Consider the following 18,501-nt stretch of genomic DNA (forward strand, 5'->3'; position numbering starts at 1 on the left):
GTATGATTTCACGAGTACAGAGAGTCAGGCTGCTGCTTGACTAATTAAAATGTCTGATCGAAAAGACAGCACCTCCAACAATGCAGCATTCTCTCAGTACATACTGATGTATTACCCTACCATTAGGTAATCAAGTTCTGAAGTAGAGTTTGAACTACTGAATCTGAGGTGATAGTAGATACTGAGCCAGTGGGGAAGAGACTACTTGTAGTTAATGAGCACAATTAAAACATTGAAAGAAAACAGCTCAAGGGAGCTGTGATCCATTGACACTATTTCAAGACGGGGAAAGACAGAGCAGGAACAAATAGTTTGAGTGTCTGCACCACTGACCTCAAAAGAGCATTAATCCGATATAACTAAGCCATGGTCTGACCCAGTTTTGTCCTGCAGGAACACAAAATGTTTGCACTAGCAAGAGAAGGCAGTCTTACAAGATCATATCCAGTAATCTGTTTCCAAAGTCCAACACCACAGCATAAAGCCAGGAGAACAAAAAGGTCATTCTCTAGCTTTCAGCTTGTTCATGTTAGGTGCAACAAGTAAAGCTCTGTATCAGTGGCTTTTATATGGGACTCAAGTGAGTAGCTGTTACTCCACCAGCAGGGTTTTGTCACCAGTCTTTTGACAACGTGGCTGGTGGTTTACTGCAAATGAATACTAAATGTTGCCAATTTTCACCCAGCCCTTGGCATTACCTGACCTATAGAAATACTGATGAGCTTCCAATAAAATCTGCTACAAGACTATAAACTCCTACAACTTTTTTCCTCAACCCATGTTCTAGAAAGCTTCCAATTGTTCTCACTTTTGCTGTTGAACCCACTTTGACGACTCTATCTTGCACGCCCAGTTTCTTAAATATCCTTCTTTACACACTGACTGTAGATTTCTCTCTTCAGGGCTCTTTACTGGGGCATCCCATCTCTTTTGCTTGTACCCCGAGTCCCTCCCTTATCTTTTCAAAGCTACAGTGGAGTCCTGCTGGTCCTCACCATCCACCTCACACAACCCCAGATTCATCAGACCACCGTCTTCTATTTATAACATAACCCCACCACTGACATATTTCCTCGTCCCTGCCACATCCCCATATTTTCTAGAGGAACTACTGCCTCTAGAATGCCCTGGCTCACTTTTCACTGGCCCTACCTTTATCTGTCTTTCCTGCGACATAGTTCTCCTGTGCAAACACAGGAACTGAGTGCAACATTTGGGCATTCATCCCTCCCCTGCAATTGTCCACAGACCCTATACAGATTCTCTGTAATCCTATATCTCTATATTCACTGTTCAATGCTCTCCCTCCAACATTAGTGAGACTAAATGTAGATTATTACGACTGCTTTGCCAAATATTTCTGTCTGCAATTGTGACCCTGAGCTCCCTGTGATTTACCACTTGAACTCCCCCTTCCACTCTGATAATGTTGCTATTTGTATTGGGCACTGTTCAAATGAAGCTCAACTCAAACTGCAAGAAAAATATCTCAACTTTCACCTGCATCTCTCTGCTTTGAATAGTGAGTTTAGTAACTTCAGCTATAACCTCTTTTTCAAACTTAAATTCCACAAGTGACCCTCATTTTTTCCATCTTTCCAACATCTTGCCTTTCTATAGATCACCCTTTCATAGAATCCCTACAGTGCAGAAGGAGGCAATTCAGCCCATCGAGTTTGCACCGATCACAATCTCACCCAGGCCCCATTCTGGCAACCCCACATATCTACCCCCCCCCCCCCCCCCCCCGGCCCCGATACTAGGGTCAATTTAGCATGGCCAATCAACCTAACCCGCACATCTTTGGGCTGTGTGAGGAAACCAGAACACCCAGAGGAAACCCACGCAGACACGGGAAGAACGTGCAAACTCCACACAGTGACCCGAAGCCAGAAACGAACCCGGGTCCCTGGCAACAGTGCTAACCATGGTGCCGCCCAGTCAGCTCAGTGACAGGTAACCCTTGGGTATTTTAAAATCCTTTATTTCTTTACATCAGCTCACTCATGCATTCTCCTGAGTTTACCTGTGGCTTTTATTATATAGATTTGAACCAGATAGGTTTTTATGACAATCAACATCATTAGACTTTTAATTGAATTCAAATTCTGCCATCTGCCTGGCGATTTTTGAACCCGGGTCCCCAGAGCTTTTCCTTGATTTCTGGATTACTAGTTCAGCGAGAATATCACTATGCCATCACCTCCCCAAGACAACTATGAAGACAAATGTCTACCTATTCTTCTTCCATTTTTGAAGACTCTATATCTGCAAAGTTAGTTCCTCTGTTCCCTCCATAGATGCTGATTGACCTGCTGAATGCTTGCAGCATTTCCTGCTTCTGAATTAAAAGTCCCTCTCGAACCGCACTCAGGTTACCCTTCAGTCCCAGTGTAGGACCTTGACACAAAGATTAGCGTTCGTAGATACATACCAATTAGGAGTAGACCACTCGGCACCTTGAGCCTGCTCCGCAGTTCAATAAGATCATGGCTGATCTGATTGTGGCCTCAACTCCACATTGCCTCCTACCTCCAATACCCTCCGACTCCCTTGTTAGTCAAGAATCTATCGATCTCTGCCTTAAAAAAAATTCATTGGCTCTTCCTCCACCACTTTCCAGGTACAGAGTTCCACAGACTTGCGACCCTCGGAGAAAAATGACCCAATATCCATCTTAAATGGGAAACACCTTACTATTAAACCAAGTCCCTTCATTCTAGTCTCTCCTACAGGAGGAAATATCCTCTCAGTATCCACCCTGTCAAGTCCCCTTGGGATCTTACATGCATCCATAAAATCACCTTGCAACCTTCTAACCTCCAGTAGACACAAACCAACATTTCTTTGTAAGATAACCCGCCCCCCCCAGAGCCAGGAATCTGTAGCGTGAACCTTCTCCCAACTGCTTCGAATGCAATGATATCCTTTCTTAAATATTGCGACTAAAACTGTGCACAGTACTCCAGGTGTGTTTTCACCAATGCCTTCAGCAATTCAATTTCAAGTCCCAAAGCTGAAAGGGCAGATTGCTAGTCCACTGTTCCACACAATCTCCCTGCTGGTCTGCTCAGTGTGGGAGTTATTTTGCACGATGAATACAGCTCATGCTGCACTTTAAATAATTGGCTTTCAGTGGTGACATTTGAAACTGGATACAGCACAAGCTGTTGGAGACTAATCAGGATAGGAGTCACCATACAAACCTCTGGAGGATAATAGCCTGATTTTGAAGATCACTCAACCCAGAATTGAAATCTAATTTTGATAACTGGAATCCTTTTGTGGAAAAAAATTCAGCCACTTCATTTCTCTCTGTTTCGAAACCCCACAAAAGGAGGCTTCCCCTCCAGCAACATCGTAAAATCACAGGAGAGAAGTTAGAGAGAGGCAATGGATAATAGGGAGGGAGGGGGAAGGCAGGGAGTGCAAGGATGGATAGATAAGGTTCAGGCATGCAAAGCAGAATGGTGCAACTCGGAAGAAATGCATCCTTCTTCTCACTAGCATTTGATCTTGTAATAGCTAAAATCTAGTTGTTTCTCAGGATGAAAAGGAGAGGAAAATTAAGCACAAGGGGGGCAAGTTTTTGCAATGAGAGCAATCGGGTAATTGGGTACAAATTATGCCACTAAGGCAGTGGTTCCCAAAGGGTGCGGCGCGCCACACTGGTGCGGCGAGAGGATGGCAAGTGTGGCGGGAAGATTCAAGGACAATCAAAGAAACATTTAAACATGGTTTAAACAAGCATTGTTTTATACTTTCTGGATGTCCCATGATCATATTATAAAGTCGTTGTGTTCTATGTTATGAATCAAGCACTGCTAGGAGTTGTTTTTTTTTTGTTTTTGAATGTATTTCTTATCAATAAAAAATTCGGTGTGGCACGAGCAAATTTTTATTCCGAAAGTGCGGCCCAGTGAAAAAAGTTTGGGAACCACTGCGCTAAGGTAATAGTCAAATACTAGAAAAGTTAGTTGCATAATCACAAAGGTACAGTCTTTCAGAATCACAGAATGTAATTTATTTTTTCCTCTTGTATTACAGAATATTCCTTGGTGTATTTAAGAATGATAACCTGGTGCAGTTTGACTGATACAGCTGAAAATGAGCTTAGCATCAAAAAGACATTTTTAATAAGTGTCTCATCCTCCACCCATGAATAATCAGAGTTTAAATACTTGAACATGACTTAAAAACATACTGAACTATTGATGAATTTAATTGCTGTACACTAAATCAAACACTTCTCAATATGTGAAAACTTTTAAAAAGTGCATTGGAAAATGACCATAAGGTCATGAATGGGTGCAAGGGTCAGAAAGTCGCCCGGTTTAATGTGCAGATCATGGAGGTGAGGCTTGTTCTGAGAAGGAGCAACTTCTGGTGAAATTATTTTTCGTATTCTTTCATGAGATGTGGGCATCGCTGGCAAGGCCAGCATTTGCCACCCATCCCAACTGCCCCAAGGTGGTGGTGGTCGTTAATGTTGCAATCCGGTCACAATGAACTACATGCTCCACCTGGAAGAGAGAGAGCAGCTGTACTAAATGGGAAGGATTAGAGTATTATTCTTAGTTAAGAACTGGCTTCCACTGTGCTCTCTGGGTTTTGTGAATACATCAATGTGAAGGAAAGACTGACTCCAGATTCCTCCTTTGCTCAGTGAACTCTAACAGTGGTGAGCTGCAGGCCATGTGGTGTAGGTAGACCCAAAGTTCTGTTGGGGAGGGAGTTCCAGGATTTTGACCCAGTGACAGTGAAGGAACGGTGATTTGATTTGATTTATTGTCACGTGTATTAGTATACAGTGAAAAGTATTGTTTCTTGCATTCTAGACAAAGCATACAGTTGGATAGTCAGAAGCTTTTTCCCAGGGTGGAAGAGTCAATTACTAGGGGGCACAGGTTTCAGGTGCGAATGGCAAGATTTAAACGAGATGTATGAGGCAGATTTTTTACACAGAGGGTAGTGGATGTCTGGAACTCGCTGCTGGGGGAGGTAGTAGAAGGGGATACGGTACTGGCTTTTAAGGGGCGTCTTGACAAATACATGAAGAGGATGGGAATAGAGGGATATGGTCCCCGGGAGGATTGGGGGTTTTAGTTAAGTCGGGCAGCATGGTCAGTGCAGGCTTGGAGGGCCGAAGGGCCTGTTCCTGTGCTGTAATTTTCTTTGTTCATAGAGAAGGAAAGGAGACTGTGCAGGAAACTGTCTAGAAATCATCCAGAAAATATATTTCCAAGATATATTTCCCAGTCAGGAAGGATGGTGTGTGACTTGGAGGGACCTCCAGGTGGTGGTGTTCCCATATATCTGCTGCCCTTGTCCTTATAGATGGCAAGAGATTATTTATGGGTTGGAAAGATGCTGTCAAGAGTCACAATTCAACTTGTAGGAAATACACACTGGTGCTACTCTGTGTCAGTGGTGGAGGGAGTGAATATTTAAGATGGTGCATGGGATGCTAATCATATGGGTTGCTTTGTTCTGGATGATGTCAGGCTTGAGTATTGTTGGAGCTGCACTCAATCAGGCAAGTGGAGAATATTCCATCATATTCCTGTCTTGTAGATGGTGAGAAGTTTACCACCACCAGGTTAAAGTCCAACAGGTTTATTTGGTAGCAAAAGCCACAAGCTTTCGGAGCTGCAAGCCCCTTCTTCAGCTGAGTGAGCCCACTCACCTGAAGAAGGAGCTTAAGGCTCCGAAAGCTCGTGACTTTTGCTACCAAATAAACCAGTTGGACTTTAACCTGGTGTTGTTAAACTTCGTACTGTGTTTACCCCAGTCCAACGCCAGCATCTCCACATCATTGTAGATGGTGGACAGGCTTTGGGAGTCAGGAGGCGAGTTACTCATCGCAGGACTCCTAGCCTCTGACCTTCTTTGTTGCCACAGTATTTATATGGTTAGTCCAGTTCAGTTTTTGGTCAATGGTAACTCCCAAGATATTGATAGTTCTGGATCGAGTGTTGGACATCATGAGATAATGGTTAGATTCTCTCTTGCTGAAGATGGTCATTGCCTCATACTTTTGTGGTGTGAATCTTTCACTGGCGTTAAAGATCATGGAAATTTGATTTACGTTTGATATAACTTAAAGTTCTCAGATCTGCTACTCTGGTTCAATTGATTTCAATCAGATTGCATCGAAGACACGAGTAGAAATTCTCTGCCATCATTAGTGAAAGCAGTTCCTAAAGTAAGAGCCTAGGTTGAGTTAGTTCTGGTGCAGTGTGCCAAGGGCTAACCTCTTGTTGCACTGCCTCTGGTGTGGGGGTATTCTCAGCAAAAGGCAGCAGTGACAATACAAATGGCAGAGGAGGCACCTGGTCCTGAGAAACAGACATTAGAAGGAGTAGGCATTAACCTATTCAACTGGTCTTGACAAACTGGGATTAATTCTTGAAGCAACTGCAACTTGAACAATCCTCGGCTTTAGGTGCTATATTCAATAGACAGAGGGTATAGACTTTGGAGCCCTCAACCTTTAGAGGGGTCAGTTTTTGTCCAATGTGTGCAGGAGGGTTTCTTGACGCAGTATGTAGATAGGCCAACAAGAGGCGAAGCCACATTGAATTTGGTACTGGGTAATGAACCAGACCAGGTGTTAGATTTGGAGGTAGGTGAGCACTTTGGTGATAGTGACCACAATTCGGTTACGTTTACTTTAGCGATGGAAAGGGACAGGTATATACCGAAGGGCAAGAGTTATAGCTGGGGGAAAGGAAATTATGATGCGATTAGGCGAGATTTAGGATGCATAGGTTGGGGAAGGAAACTGCAGGGGATGGGCACAATTGAAATGTGGAGCTTGTTCAAGGAACAGCTACTGCATGTCCTTGATAAGTATGTACCTGTCAGGCAGGGAGGAAGTGGTCGAGCGAGGGAACCGTGGTTTACAAAAGACGTTGAATCTCTTGTGAAGGGGAAGAAGGAGACTTATGAAAAGATGAGACGTGAAGGCTCAGTTAGGACACTTGAGTTACAAGTTAGCCAGGAAGGACCTAAAGAGAGAGTTAAGAGGAGCCAAGAGGGGATATGAGAAGTCTTTGGCAGGTAGAATCAAGGAAAACCCTAAAGCTTACTATAGGTATGTCAGGAATAAAAGAGTGACTCGGGTAAGATTCGGGCCAGTCAAGGACAGTAGTGGGAAGTTGTGCGTGGAGCCTTAAGGGGTAGGAGAGGCGCTAAATTAATATTTTTCATCAGTATCCACGCAGGAAAAAGACAATGTTGTCGAGGAGAATACTGAGATTCAGGCTATTGGACTAGGCGAGATTGAGGTTAATAAGGAGGAGGTGTTAGCAATTCTGGAAAGTGTGAAAATAGATAAGTCCCCTGGGCCGGATGGGATTTATCCTAGGATTCTCTGGGAGGCTAGGGAGGAGATTGCAGAGCCTTTGGCTTTGATCTTTATGTCGTCATTGTCTACAGGAATAGTCATGATGTGGAGATGCCGGCGTTGGACTGGGGTAAACACAGTAAGAAGTTTAACAACACCAGGTTAAAGTCCAACAGGTTTATTTGGTAGCAAAAGCCACACAAGCTTTCGGAGCTGCAAGCCCCTTCTTCAGGTGAGTGGGAATTCTGTTCACAAACAGAGCATATAAAGACACAACCTCAATTTACATGAATAATGGTTGGAATGCGAATACTTACAACTAATCAAGTCTTTAAGGAACAAAACAATGTGAGTGGAGAGAGCATCAAGACAAGCTAAAAAGATGTGTATTGTCTCCAGACAAGACAGCCAGTGAAACTCTGTGGGGGTTACAAATAGTGTGCCATGAACCCAATATCCCGGTTGAGGCCGTCCTCATGTGTGCGGAACTTGGCTATCAGTTTCTGCTCAGCGACTCTGCGCCGTCGTGTGTCGCGAAGGCCGCCTTGGAGAACGCTTACCCGAATATCAGAGGCCGAATGCCCGTGACCGCTGAAGTGCTCCCCAACAGGAAGAGAACAGTCTTGCCTGGTGATTGTCGAGCGGTGTTCATTCATCCGTTGTCGCAGCGTCTGCATAGTTTCCCCAATGTACCATGCCTCGGGACATCCTTTCTTGCAGCGTATCAAGTGGGAAAATCGTATGAGGAAAGGCTGAGGGGCTTGAGGTTGTTTTCGTTAGAGAGAAGGTTAAGAGGTGACTTAATAGAGGCATACAAGATGATCAGAGGATTAGATAGGGTGGACAGTGAGAGCCTTTTTCCTCGGATGGTGATAGCTAGCATGAGGGGACATAGCTTTAAATTGAGGGGTGATATAGGACAGATGTCAGAGGTAGGTTCTTTACTCAGAGAGTAGTAAGGGCGTGGAATGCCCTGCCTGTAGCAGTAGTGGACTCGCCAACATTAAGGACATTTAAATGGTCATTGGAATAGTGTAGGTTAGATGGGCTTTAGATTGGTTTCATTTGTCGGCGCAACATCGAGGGCCAAAGGGCTTGTACTGCGCCGTAATGTTTTATGTTCTAATTAGTAACCAGTTAACCAGAGTAAAATACATCAACAATTAGTTTAATCCAGTGTTATAAATGATTTGTTAGATCCTCAACATCAGAAAGGGATACTGATCTGTCCTGAGTGCATCTTTTTCAACTTACTCCCAGCCATTTAAGTGGCAAGATTGTCTATTTATGTTCCAGGGTGAAAACAGATGACCGGAAAACTGAACAGAATCCCGAAACTGAGCCTTTGAAGGTAATCAATTCAGATACAGCCCCAGGCTGACAGAATGATAATCTTCTCAGCAGATGAAAAGATCCTTCATGAAATAACTTTAGGCAGTTTCAAATTGATTGCAAGTATGCAGAGGTTCACAAGAGTAGATATACTTCGGCTGTTTGGGCTAAAACAATTGACAAGTTGAAAAGGCTTTACTCTGTAGCTAACTCTGTATTGTAACTGTCCCGGGAGTGTTTGATGGGAACATGTAGAGAGAGCTTTACTCCCAATCCAACTCCATGCTGTACCAGTCCTGGGACTAGTTGGTGAGGCAGTAGAGGGAGCTTTACTCGGTATCAAACTCCGTGCTGTACCTGCCCTGGGAGTGTTTGATGGAAAAGTGAGACGCTGTTTTGCAATGTATCAAACCAACTACTCTTCTTGAAGAGTTCCGTGGGATCTTGTGTGTCCACCTGAGAGCAGGAAGGGTTTCAGTTTGAGGTCTCATTCAAAATGCAACACCTTCTACGATACAGCACTTGACTAGAGGATCAGTCTTGACTTTTGTGCTGATGTCTTACAGTTGGACAAATCTGTAAGCTTCTGAGATGAGGTTGAAATCTGATCCAGAAAGTACAGGTTGACCTAATCGAGATATTTAAAATAAATGGATTTAATTCTGCTCGGCTGATGGGGATTATTTTTTCTAGTGGCGATATCTTGAAGTAGCAGTTGCAGCTAGAGAATTCAGCTGTGAAATCTGGGAACCGTTTTTCAAACAACAGCAGTTGAAATGTGAAATTTACTACCTGCATTGGAGGCAGTACCGTGAAGTTTCATTACATTGGTTCCTGGGATGAGAGGCTGAATAAATGGAGCTTATATTCTTTGTGGAGTTTGAGAGAATGTGACAACCTTATTAAAACCTACAGGATGGACGCTGAGAGATTGTTCTGGCAATAGCAGAGTCTAAAACACAAGGGCACAGTCTCAGAATAAATGACCAATCACTTAGAACTGAGATGAGGAGAAATCTTTGTCCAAGTGCAGTGAACCTTTGGAATTCTCTACCCCAGAAGGTTGTGGTTGCTCCATCGTTGAATGTATTTAAGGCTGGGATAGACAAGATTTTGAGTCTCTCAGAGAATTAAGGAATATGGGGAATGCGCGGGAAAATGGAATTGAAGCCCAAGGTAAGCCATGACCACATTGAATGGCAGAACAGGCTCGATGCGCATGTGGTTTATGCCTCATCTCAAATGGCTGTGGATGCAGTGATAATAAGCTCTGTGGAGCAAAAGCAAGTGGAGTTTTAGTGATGATCTAACTGTATAGTGGAAACAGGCCCAGGATCCTATAACTTTCCCATTTTATCACAGAAGCATCTTTAAAGATTACAGTTAACTCAAAAGGGTTTAAATACCTGACTGCTGCCAGAAGTTAGGTGTATATTAAATAAAAACAGCCTGGGTTTTGTACTCAAAGTCTCTGAGTGCAGACTTGAACCCACGAACTGCTAATTTAAAGAGGTGGGAATACTACCCAGCAGACATTGAGCAGTGATTTGGAGTCCGAACCCTGGCCGGCACAGTGGTTAGCACTGCTGCCTCACAGCGCCAGGGACCTGGGTTCGATTCTTGGCTTGGGTCACTGTCCATGTGGAGTCTGCACATTCAACCCCATGCTCCGGTTACCTCCCACAATCCGAAAGATGTGCTGGTTAGGTGCATTGGCCATGATAAATTCGCCCTCAGTGTACCTGAACAGACGCAGGAGTGTGGGATTTACACAGTAACTTCATTGCATTGTTAATGTAAGCCTACTAACAAATAAACTAACCCAGGGTGCTCTGGAAAATTATAGCATCTATCTCAGCACGAGGAGGTCAAACTGGGACCTTCCACATGGTTACAATAGCACATCAAGCAGTGTGCCTGCCTACTCAACATTTACAACCATAGAATCCCTACAGTGCTGAAAGAGACCATTCAGTCCATCACATCCCATCCATTCCCCCCCAACCACCTTTCCCCACACATTTCCCATGGCCAATCCAGAAAATCTGCACATCTTTGGACTGTGGGAAGAACCTGAAAGAAACCCATGCGGACACTGGGAGAATGTGCAAACTCCACAGTCACCCAAGGCTGGAATTGAACCCAGGTCCCTGGTGCTGTGAGGCAACAGTACTAACGATTACTGAAATAGTGATTGTTATGCTTCCAAACGCAACTAGAACGACCCCACTTTAATTCACTGGTTGCTAATCCCAGCCCCCCGTGGCCATAGTTCCTGTCATTCACTGGGGACCACGTGCTTGCTCTTCCTGTGTCCTTTAATTCGCCTTCACCAAGGGCACGGGGCGGCCCGTCAATCACCAGGCGGGGCTCCGGGCGCCTGTTAGCCAATCAACGCCCAGCCTTCGCGGTTCAGCCAATCAGCTTACTAGACTGCAAATGTTGCGTCTCTCAACCAATCAGCGCCAAAGACTGGCCGCCATGACGAGGGTCCTCCTGCTCCTCTCAACCAATCAGCGCCCTACATGGGCAGGACCTCCGCGCACCTCAACCAATCAGCGCACAACACAGAAACTCAGTGCTCTCTGACGCCGCTGCCAGTGACAGAGCAGCTCCTGACTGAGCAGTGACGTAGGGCGCGCGCGCGCGAGCCCCTCCCCCTCCCCCAACCCTCCACCAAATCACTTCACATAATACCATTTAATCCACTCCACTGCCTCGGAATCCACTTCGCAGTATCCGATTAGTGGTGGAGCCCGGGCCTAGGACCTCTGTGCTGACTAAACGTTACCTCAGCGACCGATTTAAAAATCCGACCTGTCTCCCCCTCCAATTTCTCCCATCGGTTACCTGGCTCGGGCGGAGAGCGCGGCCAGGCCCGGGTGGCGCGCGGCTGTGGAGAAGATCCTGCAGCAGCTAAACATCTTCATGATAAACCGGAATTAAGAGAAGCAGTGGAGGAAGGTTCAGCGCCAACTATATATAACCTCGGGAAAACAAGGAGAGCCCAACGTGGGGGCAAGATAATCCATACTGTGTAAATGGGTCCCTGGACTGCGGCACAGCGACACCTGCAGCCTGGCTGATTCAATCACCACTTCAGGTCATTGAATCATTGCTTCAGTGCAAAAACCTATGGAATTAATATTTAATTATCATCCAGGGTTGGAATGTGGCTTACCCACCTATGCTAAAGGATATATTCACACACAGGGCCCTTTTCCTTGCAGGCAGACATATCCAGCATTGCAATTTTTTCAATTAAACAAAAGCTTGAGGACAACCATGTCTGATTCGGTCCCCATAGCAATTCCTTAACCAATCAGAGTTAACCTCTCTGCTTTGACTTTAAATAAATTCTCTGCAGTCAACTGCTCCATGGTGCGACTGGCAATGCCTCTACCAATCAGAGTTCACTTGCCAACTGCTCAGCACTCTCTTCTCATGCAGTATAAATTGTTGTTCCCTTTACAATTGGTATTTTTGAGAATCTGTCCTGAAGAGTGCAAGATGAAAAGTTTTGACAGGATGTGTCTTTCAGCAATAATAAAGATCTATTAAGATTAAGAGAGGGTTTGATAGGATCAATGGAAAGAAAATGTTTTTATTTATTCATTCAAAGGCTTTGCTGGCTAGACCAACATTTATTGTCCATTCCTACTTGCCATTGAGAAGGTAGGGCTGAGCTACCTTCTTAAACTGCTGCAGCCCATGTGGTGTAGGCACACCCACAGTACTATTTGGGAGTTTCAGGATTTTGACCCAGTGACTGTGAGGGAATGGTGATATAGTTCTAGGTCAGAATAGTGTGTGACTTGGAGGGGAACTTGCAGGTGGTGTGTTCCTATCTGCTGCCCTTATCCTTCAAGGTGGTAAACATTGTAGGTTGGGAAGGTGCTGGCGAAGGAGCCTTGTTGAGCTGCTGCAGTGCATTTTGTAGATTATACATACTGCTGCCATTGTGCGTTGGTGATGGAGGGTGTGAATGTTGAAGGTGGTGGATGGGTAGCAATCAAGCAGGCTGCTTTGTCCTTGATGATGTCGAGCTTCTTGAGTGTTGTTGGAGCTGCATTCATCCAGACAAGTGGAGAATATTCCATCACACTCCTGACTTGTGCTTTGTAAATGCTGGACAGGCTTTGGGGAATCAGGAGGTGAGTTACTTGCTGCAGGATTCCCAGCCTCTGACCTGCTCTTGTAGCCACAGTATTTATATGGCTGGTTCAGTTTCTGATCAATGGTAACAAGTGTATTTGTTGGTTGGGGGTAGGTGGCGCAGAGGCAGGAAGTGGATAGTTTGGAAGAGCTCAGCTGGGTGAGATAAATGAAAGATGGGAGAGATATTTGAAGATAATTTTAGGTCAGGAAGGGGTCAAAGGAGGCAGCATGGACAAAGAAGCTGAGGCAACTGCACATTTGGAAACAAAACAAATCCACACGATCCTCTCACTTGGTGCTGGAGGCAGGTGTGACAAAACTGAAGCATCGGTTCATTGGACTGCTTATTGCTGGCCAGACTACATGTCGAGTTAAGACCAGTTATTGCTGCTGTCTGTAGGGAATATACATTACAGTCCAGCTAATAGTCATACTTAATGGCAAAGCAGAGATTAGAAACATGAAGTGAAAAAGAAAATGCTGGCAATATTTTAACTCGATTCCTCACTCCACAGATGCTGCTAGACCTGCTGAGTATTTCAGCATTTTATGTTTGTATCACAGGTTTCCAGTATTTGCAGTTTTTTACTTTTATCTTGCTACGTGTGATTTGGTTAGGGACCCAAACAAGGAGTAATTTAAAATATTAAGCACAGATCCATGAATCAAGTCAAGAAATTTAAACGTTTGTCTAATTGAGGACCTGGGGGTTCTTTTGGACTCGTGACTTTGATTGCCAGTTGTGTCTGGGATGAAATAGTGGACTGTCCGAGGCAGAAATTGCCTGACATCCTTTTGCAAGATAGCCATTTGACCACGATTCTCAGACGAGACTTAACTTGGGCTACCTGTGTTTAGTTCAGCAATTAGTCTGAGCTCTGTGTACAATTAAGTCCAGTAAGAAGTCTCACAACACCAGATTAAAGTCCAACAGGTTTATTTGGTAGCAAAAGCCACACTAGCTTTCGGAGCGCTGCCCCTTCATCAGGTGAGTGGGAGTTCTGTTCACAAACAGGGTATATAAAGACACAAACTCAATTTACAAAATAATGGTTGGAATGCGAGTCTTTACAGGTAATCAAGTCTTAAAGGTACAGACAATGTGAGTGGAGAGAGCGTTAAGCACAGGTTAAAGAGATGTGTATTGTCTCCAGCCAGGACAGTTAGTGAGATTTTGCAAGCCCAGGCAAGTTATGGGGGTTAGAGATAGTGTGACATGAACCCAAGATCCCGGTTGAAGCCGTCCTCATGTGTGCGGAACTTGGCTATCAGTCTCTGCTCAGCGACTCTGCATTGTCGTGTGTCGTGAAGGCCGTCTTGGAGAACGCTTACCCGAAGATCAGAGACCGAATGCCCGTGACCGCTGAAGTGTTCCCCAACAGGAAGAAAACACTCTTGCCTGGTGATTGTCGAGCGGTGTTCATTCATCCGTTGTCGTAGCGTCTGCATTATCTCCCCTATGTACCTTGCCTCGGGACATCCTTTCCTGCAGCGTATCAGGTGGATAACGTTGGCCGAGTTGCAAGAGTATGTACCGTGTACCTGGTGGATGGTGTTCTCACGTGAGATGATGGTATCCGTGTCGATGATCCGGCACGTCTTGCAGAGGTTGCTGTGGCAGGGTTGTATGGTGTCGTCGTCACTGTTCTGAAGGCTGGGTAGTTTGCTGCGGACAATGGTCTGTTTGAGGTTGTGCGGTTGTTTGAAGGAAAGAAGTGGGGGTATGGGGATGGCCTTGGCGAGATGTTCGTCTTCATCAATGACATGTTGAGGGCTCCGGAGAAGATATCGTAGCTTCTCCGCTCCGGGGAAGTACTGGACAACGAAGGGTACTCTGTCCACCGTGTCCCATGTTTGTATTCTGAGGAGGTCGGTGCGGGGGTTTTTGGCTGTGGCACGTCGGAACTGTCGATCGATGAATCGAGCGCCATATCCTGTTCTTATGAGGGCATCTTTCAGCATCTGGAGGTGTCTGTTGCGATCCTCCTCATCTGAGCAGATCCTGTGTATACAGAGCGCTTGTCCGTAGGGGATGGCTTCTTTAATGTGTTTAGATGGAAGCTGGAGAAGTGGAGCATCGTGAGGTTATCCGTGGGCTTGCGGTACAGTGAAGTGCTGAGGTGACCGTCCTTAATGGAGATGCATGTGTCCAAGAATGCAACCAATTCTAGAGAGTAGTCCATGGTGAGTCTGATGGTGGGATGGAACTTGTTGATGTCATCATATAGTTGTTTCAGTGATTGTTCACCATGAGTCCAAAGGAAGAAAATGTCATCGATGTATCTAGTGTATAGCATCGGTTGAAGGTCCTGTGCGGTGAAGAAGTCTTATTCGAACCTGTGCATGAAGATGTTGGCATATTGAGGTGCGAATTTGGTCCCCATGGCTGTTCCGTGTGTCTGGATGAAGAACTGGTTGTTGAAGGTGAAGACATTGTGGTCCAGGATGAAGCGGATGAGTTGTAACATTGCATCTGGAAACTGGCAGTTGTCGGCGTTGAGTACTGAGGCAGTTGCAGCAATGCCATCGTCGTGGGGGATGCTGGTGTAGAGTGCCGAGACATCCATTGTGACGAGGAGTGCTCCTGGTTCAACTGCTCCATGTGTGCTGAGTTTCTGTAGGAAGTCCGTAGTGTCGTGACAAAAGCTGGGGGTTCTTTGTACAATGGTTTTCAGGATGCCCTCAATGTAGCCGGAGAGGTTCTCTCACAGGGTCCCATTGCCTGATACGATGGGACGGCCGGGTGTGTTTGCCTTGTGTATCTTTGGGAGGCAGTAGAGATCTCCAACGCGGGGAGTACGTGGGATGAGAGCACGGAGGGTGCTCTGAAGGTCCGGATCAAAGGTCTTGATCACTCTGAGTTGACGGGCGTGTTCTTTGGTCGGATCTGTGGGTAACTGTCTACTGTAGTGTTCCCCGTTGTTCAGTTGTCGGTACACTTCTTTGCAGTAATCAGTTTTGTTCAGTATGACGATGGCCCCTCTTTTGTCTGCTGGTTTGATGACAATGTTGCGGTTGGTCTTGAGAGCAGATGGCGTTGCGTTGTGCTTGGGTGATGTTCGGGGTTGTCTTGTGAGTGTGGTCTGATGAATTTGGTGTTGACGCACCTCCTGATGGCTTGGGCATATATATCAAGTCGAGGGCAGTGGCTTTCCGGAGGAGTCCAATTCGACTCTTTCCTCTTCGGTTGCTGCACTGCGGATCTCTCTGTCGCCTGTTCCGGTTCATTGGCTGTCACATTGTGTTCGCTGTTGGCCTCCACCCAAGCACAACGCAATGCCATCCGCGCTCTGGAGCCTTCAAGATGTCATCGATGAAGATGAACATCTCGCCAAGGCCATCCCCACACCCCCACTTCTTGCCTTCAAACAATCGCACAACCTCAAACAGACCACTGTCCGCAGCAAACTATCCAGCATTCAGGAGAACAGTGACCACGTCACCACACAACCCTGTCACAGCAACCTCTGCAAGACATGCCGGATCATCGACACGGATGCCGTCATCCATCCATCTGTTCATATTCCCTGTTTGTGAATAGAACTCCCACTCACCTGGTGAAGGGGCAGCGCTCCGAAAGCTAGTGGCTTTTGCTACCAAATAAACCTGTTGGACTTTAACCTGGTGTTGTGAGACTTCTTACTGTGTTTACCCCAGTCCAATGCCGCCATCTCCACATTACAATTAAGTCCCCATAGCAGTGTTTCATCCCATAGGAAATGAACAATCATGCCTTCAAAACAACCTTTTGTGGAGAATAATAATATTTGTAAGTCTTGTTTGTATACCTGCTTAATGTTAATTAATGGCCTGTTGGTTTATACAGTAAGAGTTTTAACAACACCAGGTTAAAGTCCAACAGGTTTATTTGGTAGCAAATACCATTAGCTTTCGGAGCGCTGCTCCTTCGTCAGATGGAGTGGAAGTCTGCTCGATAGAGCAGATTTCCACTCCATCTGAGGAAGGAACAGCGCTCTGAAAGCTAATGGTATTTGCTACCAAATAAACCTGTTGGACTTTAACCTGGTGTTGTTAAAACTCTTACTGTGTTTACCCCAGTCCAACGCCGGCATCTCCACATCATGCCTGTTGGTTTATAGCCAGAACAATATTCGAGTGCTTGCTGGAGTTGATTCAAGCACCATCCCACCTCCATGAAATTCCACCCCTTTCCCATCTTCATGTTCACATTGCCTTCCCACTTGGCGGGTTAGTTTGAAATTACTCCCTAGACAGTCTGTCAAGTAAATCATGGACGGGCCTTTCCGGCCATGCTCACCCCAAAACCGGAAAATCCCGCCCGAGGTCAACGACCTTTGCATGGTCCACCCCCCACCCGCTATGATTCCCGTGGCGGGTGTAATGGGAAAATTTCCCCCATGGTTTTGTGAGGTGGGTAGTGTGAAGATTGTAGTGCAACTGATATGGATATACATATATATACATTTATTTTTTATGTTTAAGGGGAATGTTTAAAAATTCAGCTTTATGCTACAGGTCTGTTCAAGGGAATGCAACTCAGATTTTGGAGAGCAGAATGAATATTCATTTCAACTTTGCAAGTGTTTAGATTAAGCAGAGTTAATGAACTTTTGTTTACTTAAATTCCCTTGGGATTTCTATTAGAGTGATTGACAGGGTCATGTGATGATGTGTTGCATGGGCAGAGCTGGGTCTGTAACAGAGAAAAAAGGCTGTTGCAGTTGAAGCCTGTTTGAAGTCACAAGGATCTTGCAGGCTTCTGGAACTCTCTCTTTCTCTGAAAGCTCCAAGATTATTAACAGATGTTAAAGCAAGTATATCTGGGTTTGCTAACTATTTATTTGAAAGTGGTTTGAATGGGGCTTATTTGGAACTGGAACAGTCAAAAACTAGAAAGTAAAGTTACTTCTTTTCATTTTTAAATATTACTCAACTGTTAATGATTAAGTTGCTTCATTTATTAGCGTTATATTTAAACTATTATTAAGTAAAGTTTGTTTCACTATAAAGGATCCCTACTTTGTACGGCACGGTAGCTCAGTGGTTAGCATTGCTGCCTCACAGCGCCAGGGACCCAGGTTCAATTCTGGCCTTGGGTCACTGCCTGTGTGGAGTTTGCACGTTCTCCCTATGTCTGCGTGGGTTTCCTCCAGGTGCTCCAGTTTTCTCCCACAGTCCAAAGATGTGTGGATTAGGTTGATTGGCCATGCTAAACTGATCCTAGTGTCAGGGGATTTGCAGAGTAAATATGTGGGGTTATGGGGATAGGGCCTGGGTGGGATTGTGGTCGGTGCAGATGCAAAGGGCCAAATGGCCTCCTTCCGTACTGTAGGGATTCTATGATTTTGTCAGTGAAATCATTCCTGAAAGGAAGTATACTTTCCTCACATTTATGCCAAATTAGAAAAATTGTTGGGGTCAAGTCTGACTTCCTAATGTAACTTGGTGTTCTGGTCCAGGATCCTACAGTAGTCCCAGGGATCCAGTGACTGGAGCCCTTGCTGATTGCCCAGCCCTCATGTGCTTGCCTATGCAGCATTGAAAAGTCTGCTGTCATGTTTGCAGGATCCCCTTGTTAGATTGTGAGTGCCCTTAGTCCTATTTATGGATGGATGTATTACATTAAAAATCCCAAGAATAAAAACTTAATTAAAATTCATCCAGCTGGAAGGTGATACATC

General features: G+C 45.2%; 1 protein-coding gene across 1 annotated transcript in view; it reads right to left on the reverse strand.

The window, feature by feature from the left end:
• Positions 1–11,685, reverse strand: part of got2a (glutamic-oxaloacetic transaminase 2a, mitochondrial) — a 37,342-nt gene extending 25,657 nt beyond the window's left edge. The window contains exon 1 of the mRNA XM_078211178.1: positions 11,531–11,685. Coding sequence (XP_078067304.1) covers positions 11,531–11,610 — 80 coding nt within the window. The 5' untranslated portion in view covers positions 11,611–11,685. The remainder of the gene's footprint in view (positions 1–11,530) is intronic.
• Between the last annotated feature and the right edge of the window lie 6,816 nt (positions 11,686–18,501).

The sequence above is a fragment of the Mustelus asterias genome, chromosome 4 (genome assembly GCF_964213995.1).
Source record: "Mustelus asterias chromosome 4, sMusAst1.hap1.1, whole genome shotgun sequence".
Lineage (NCBI taxonomy): Eukaryota > Metazoa > Chordata > Chondrichthyes > Carcharhiniformes > Triakidae > Mustelus > Mustelus asterias.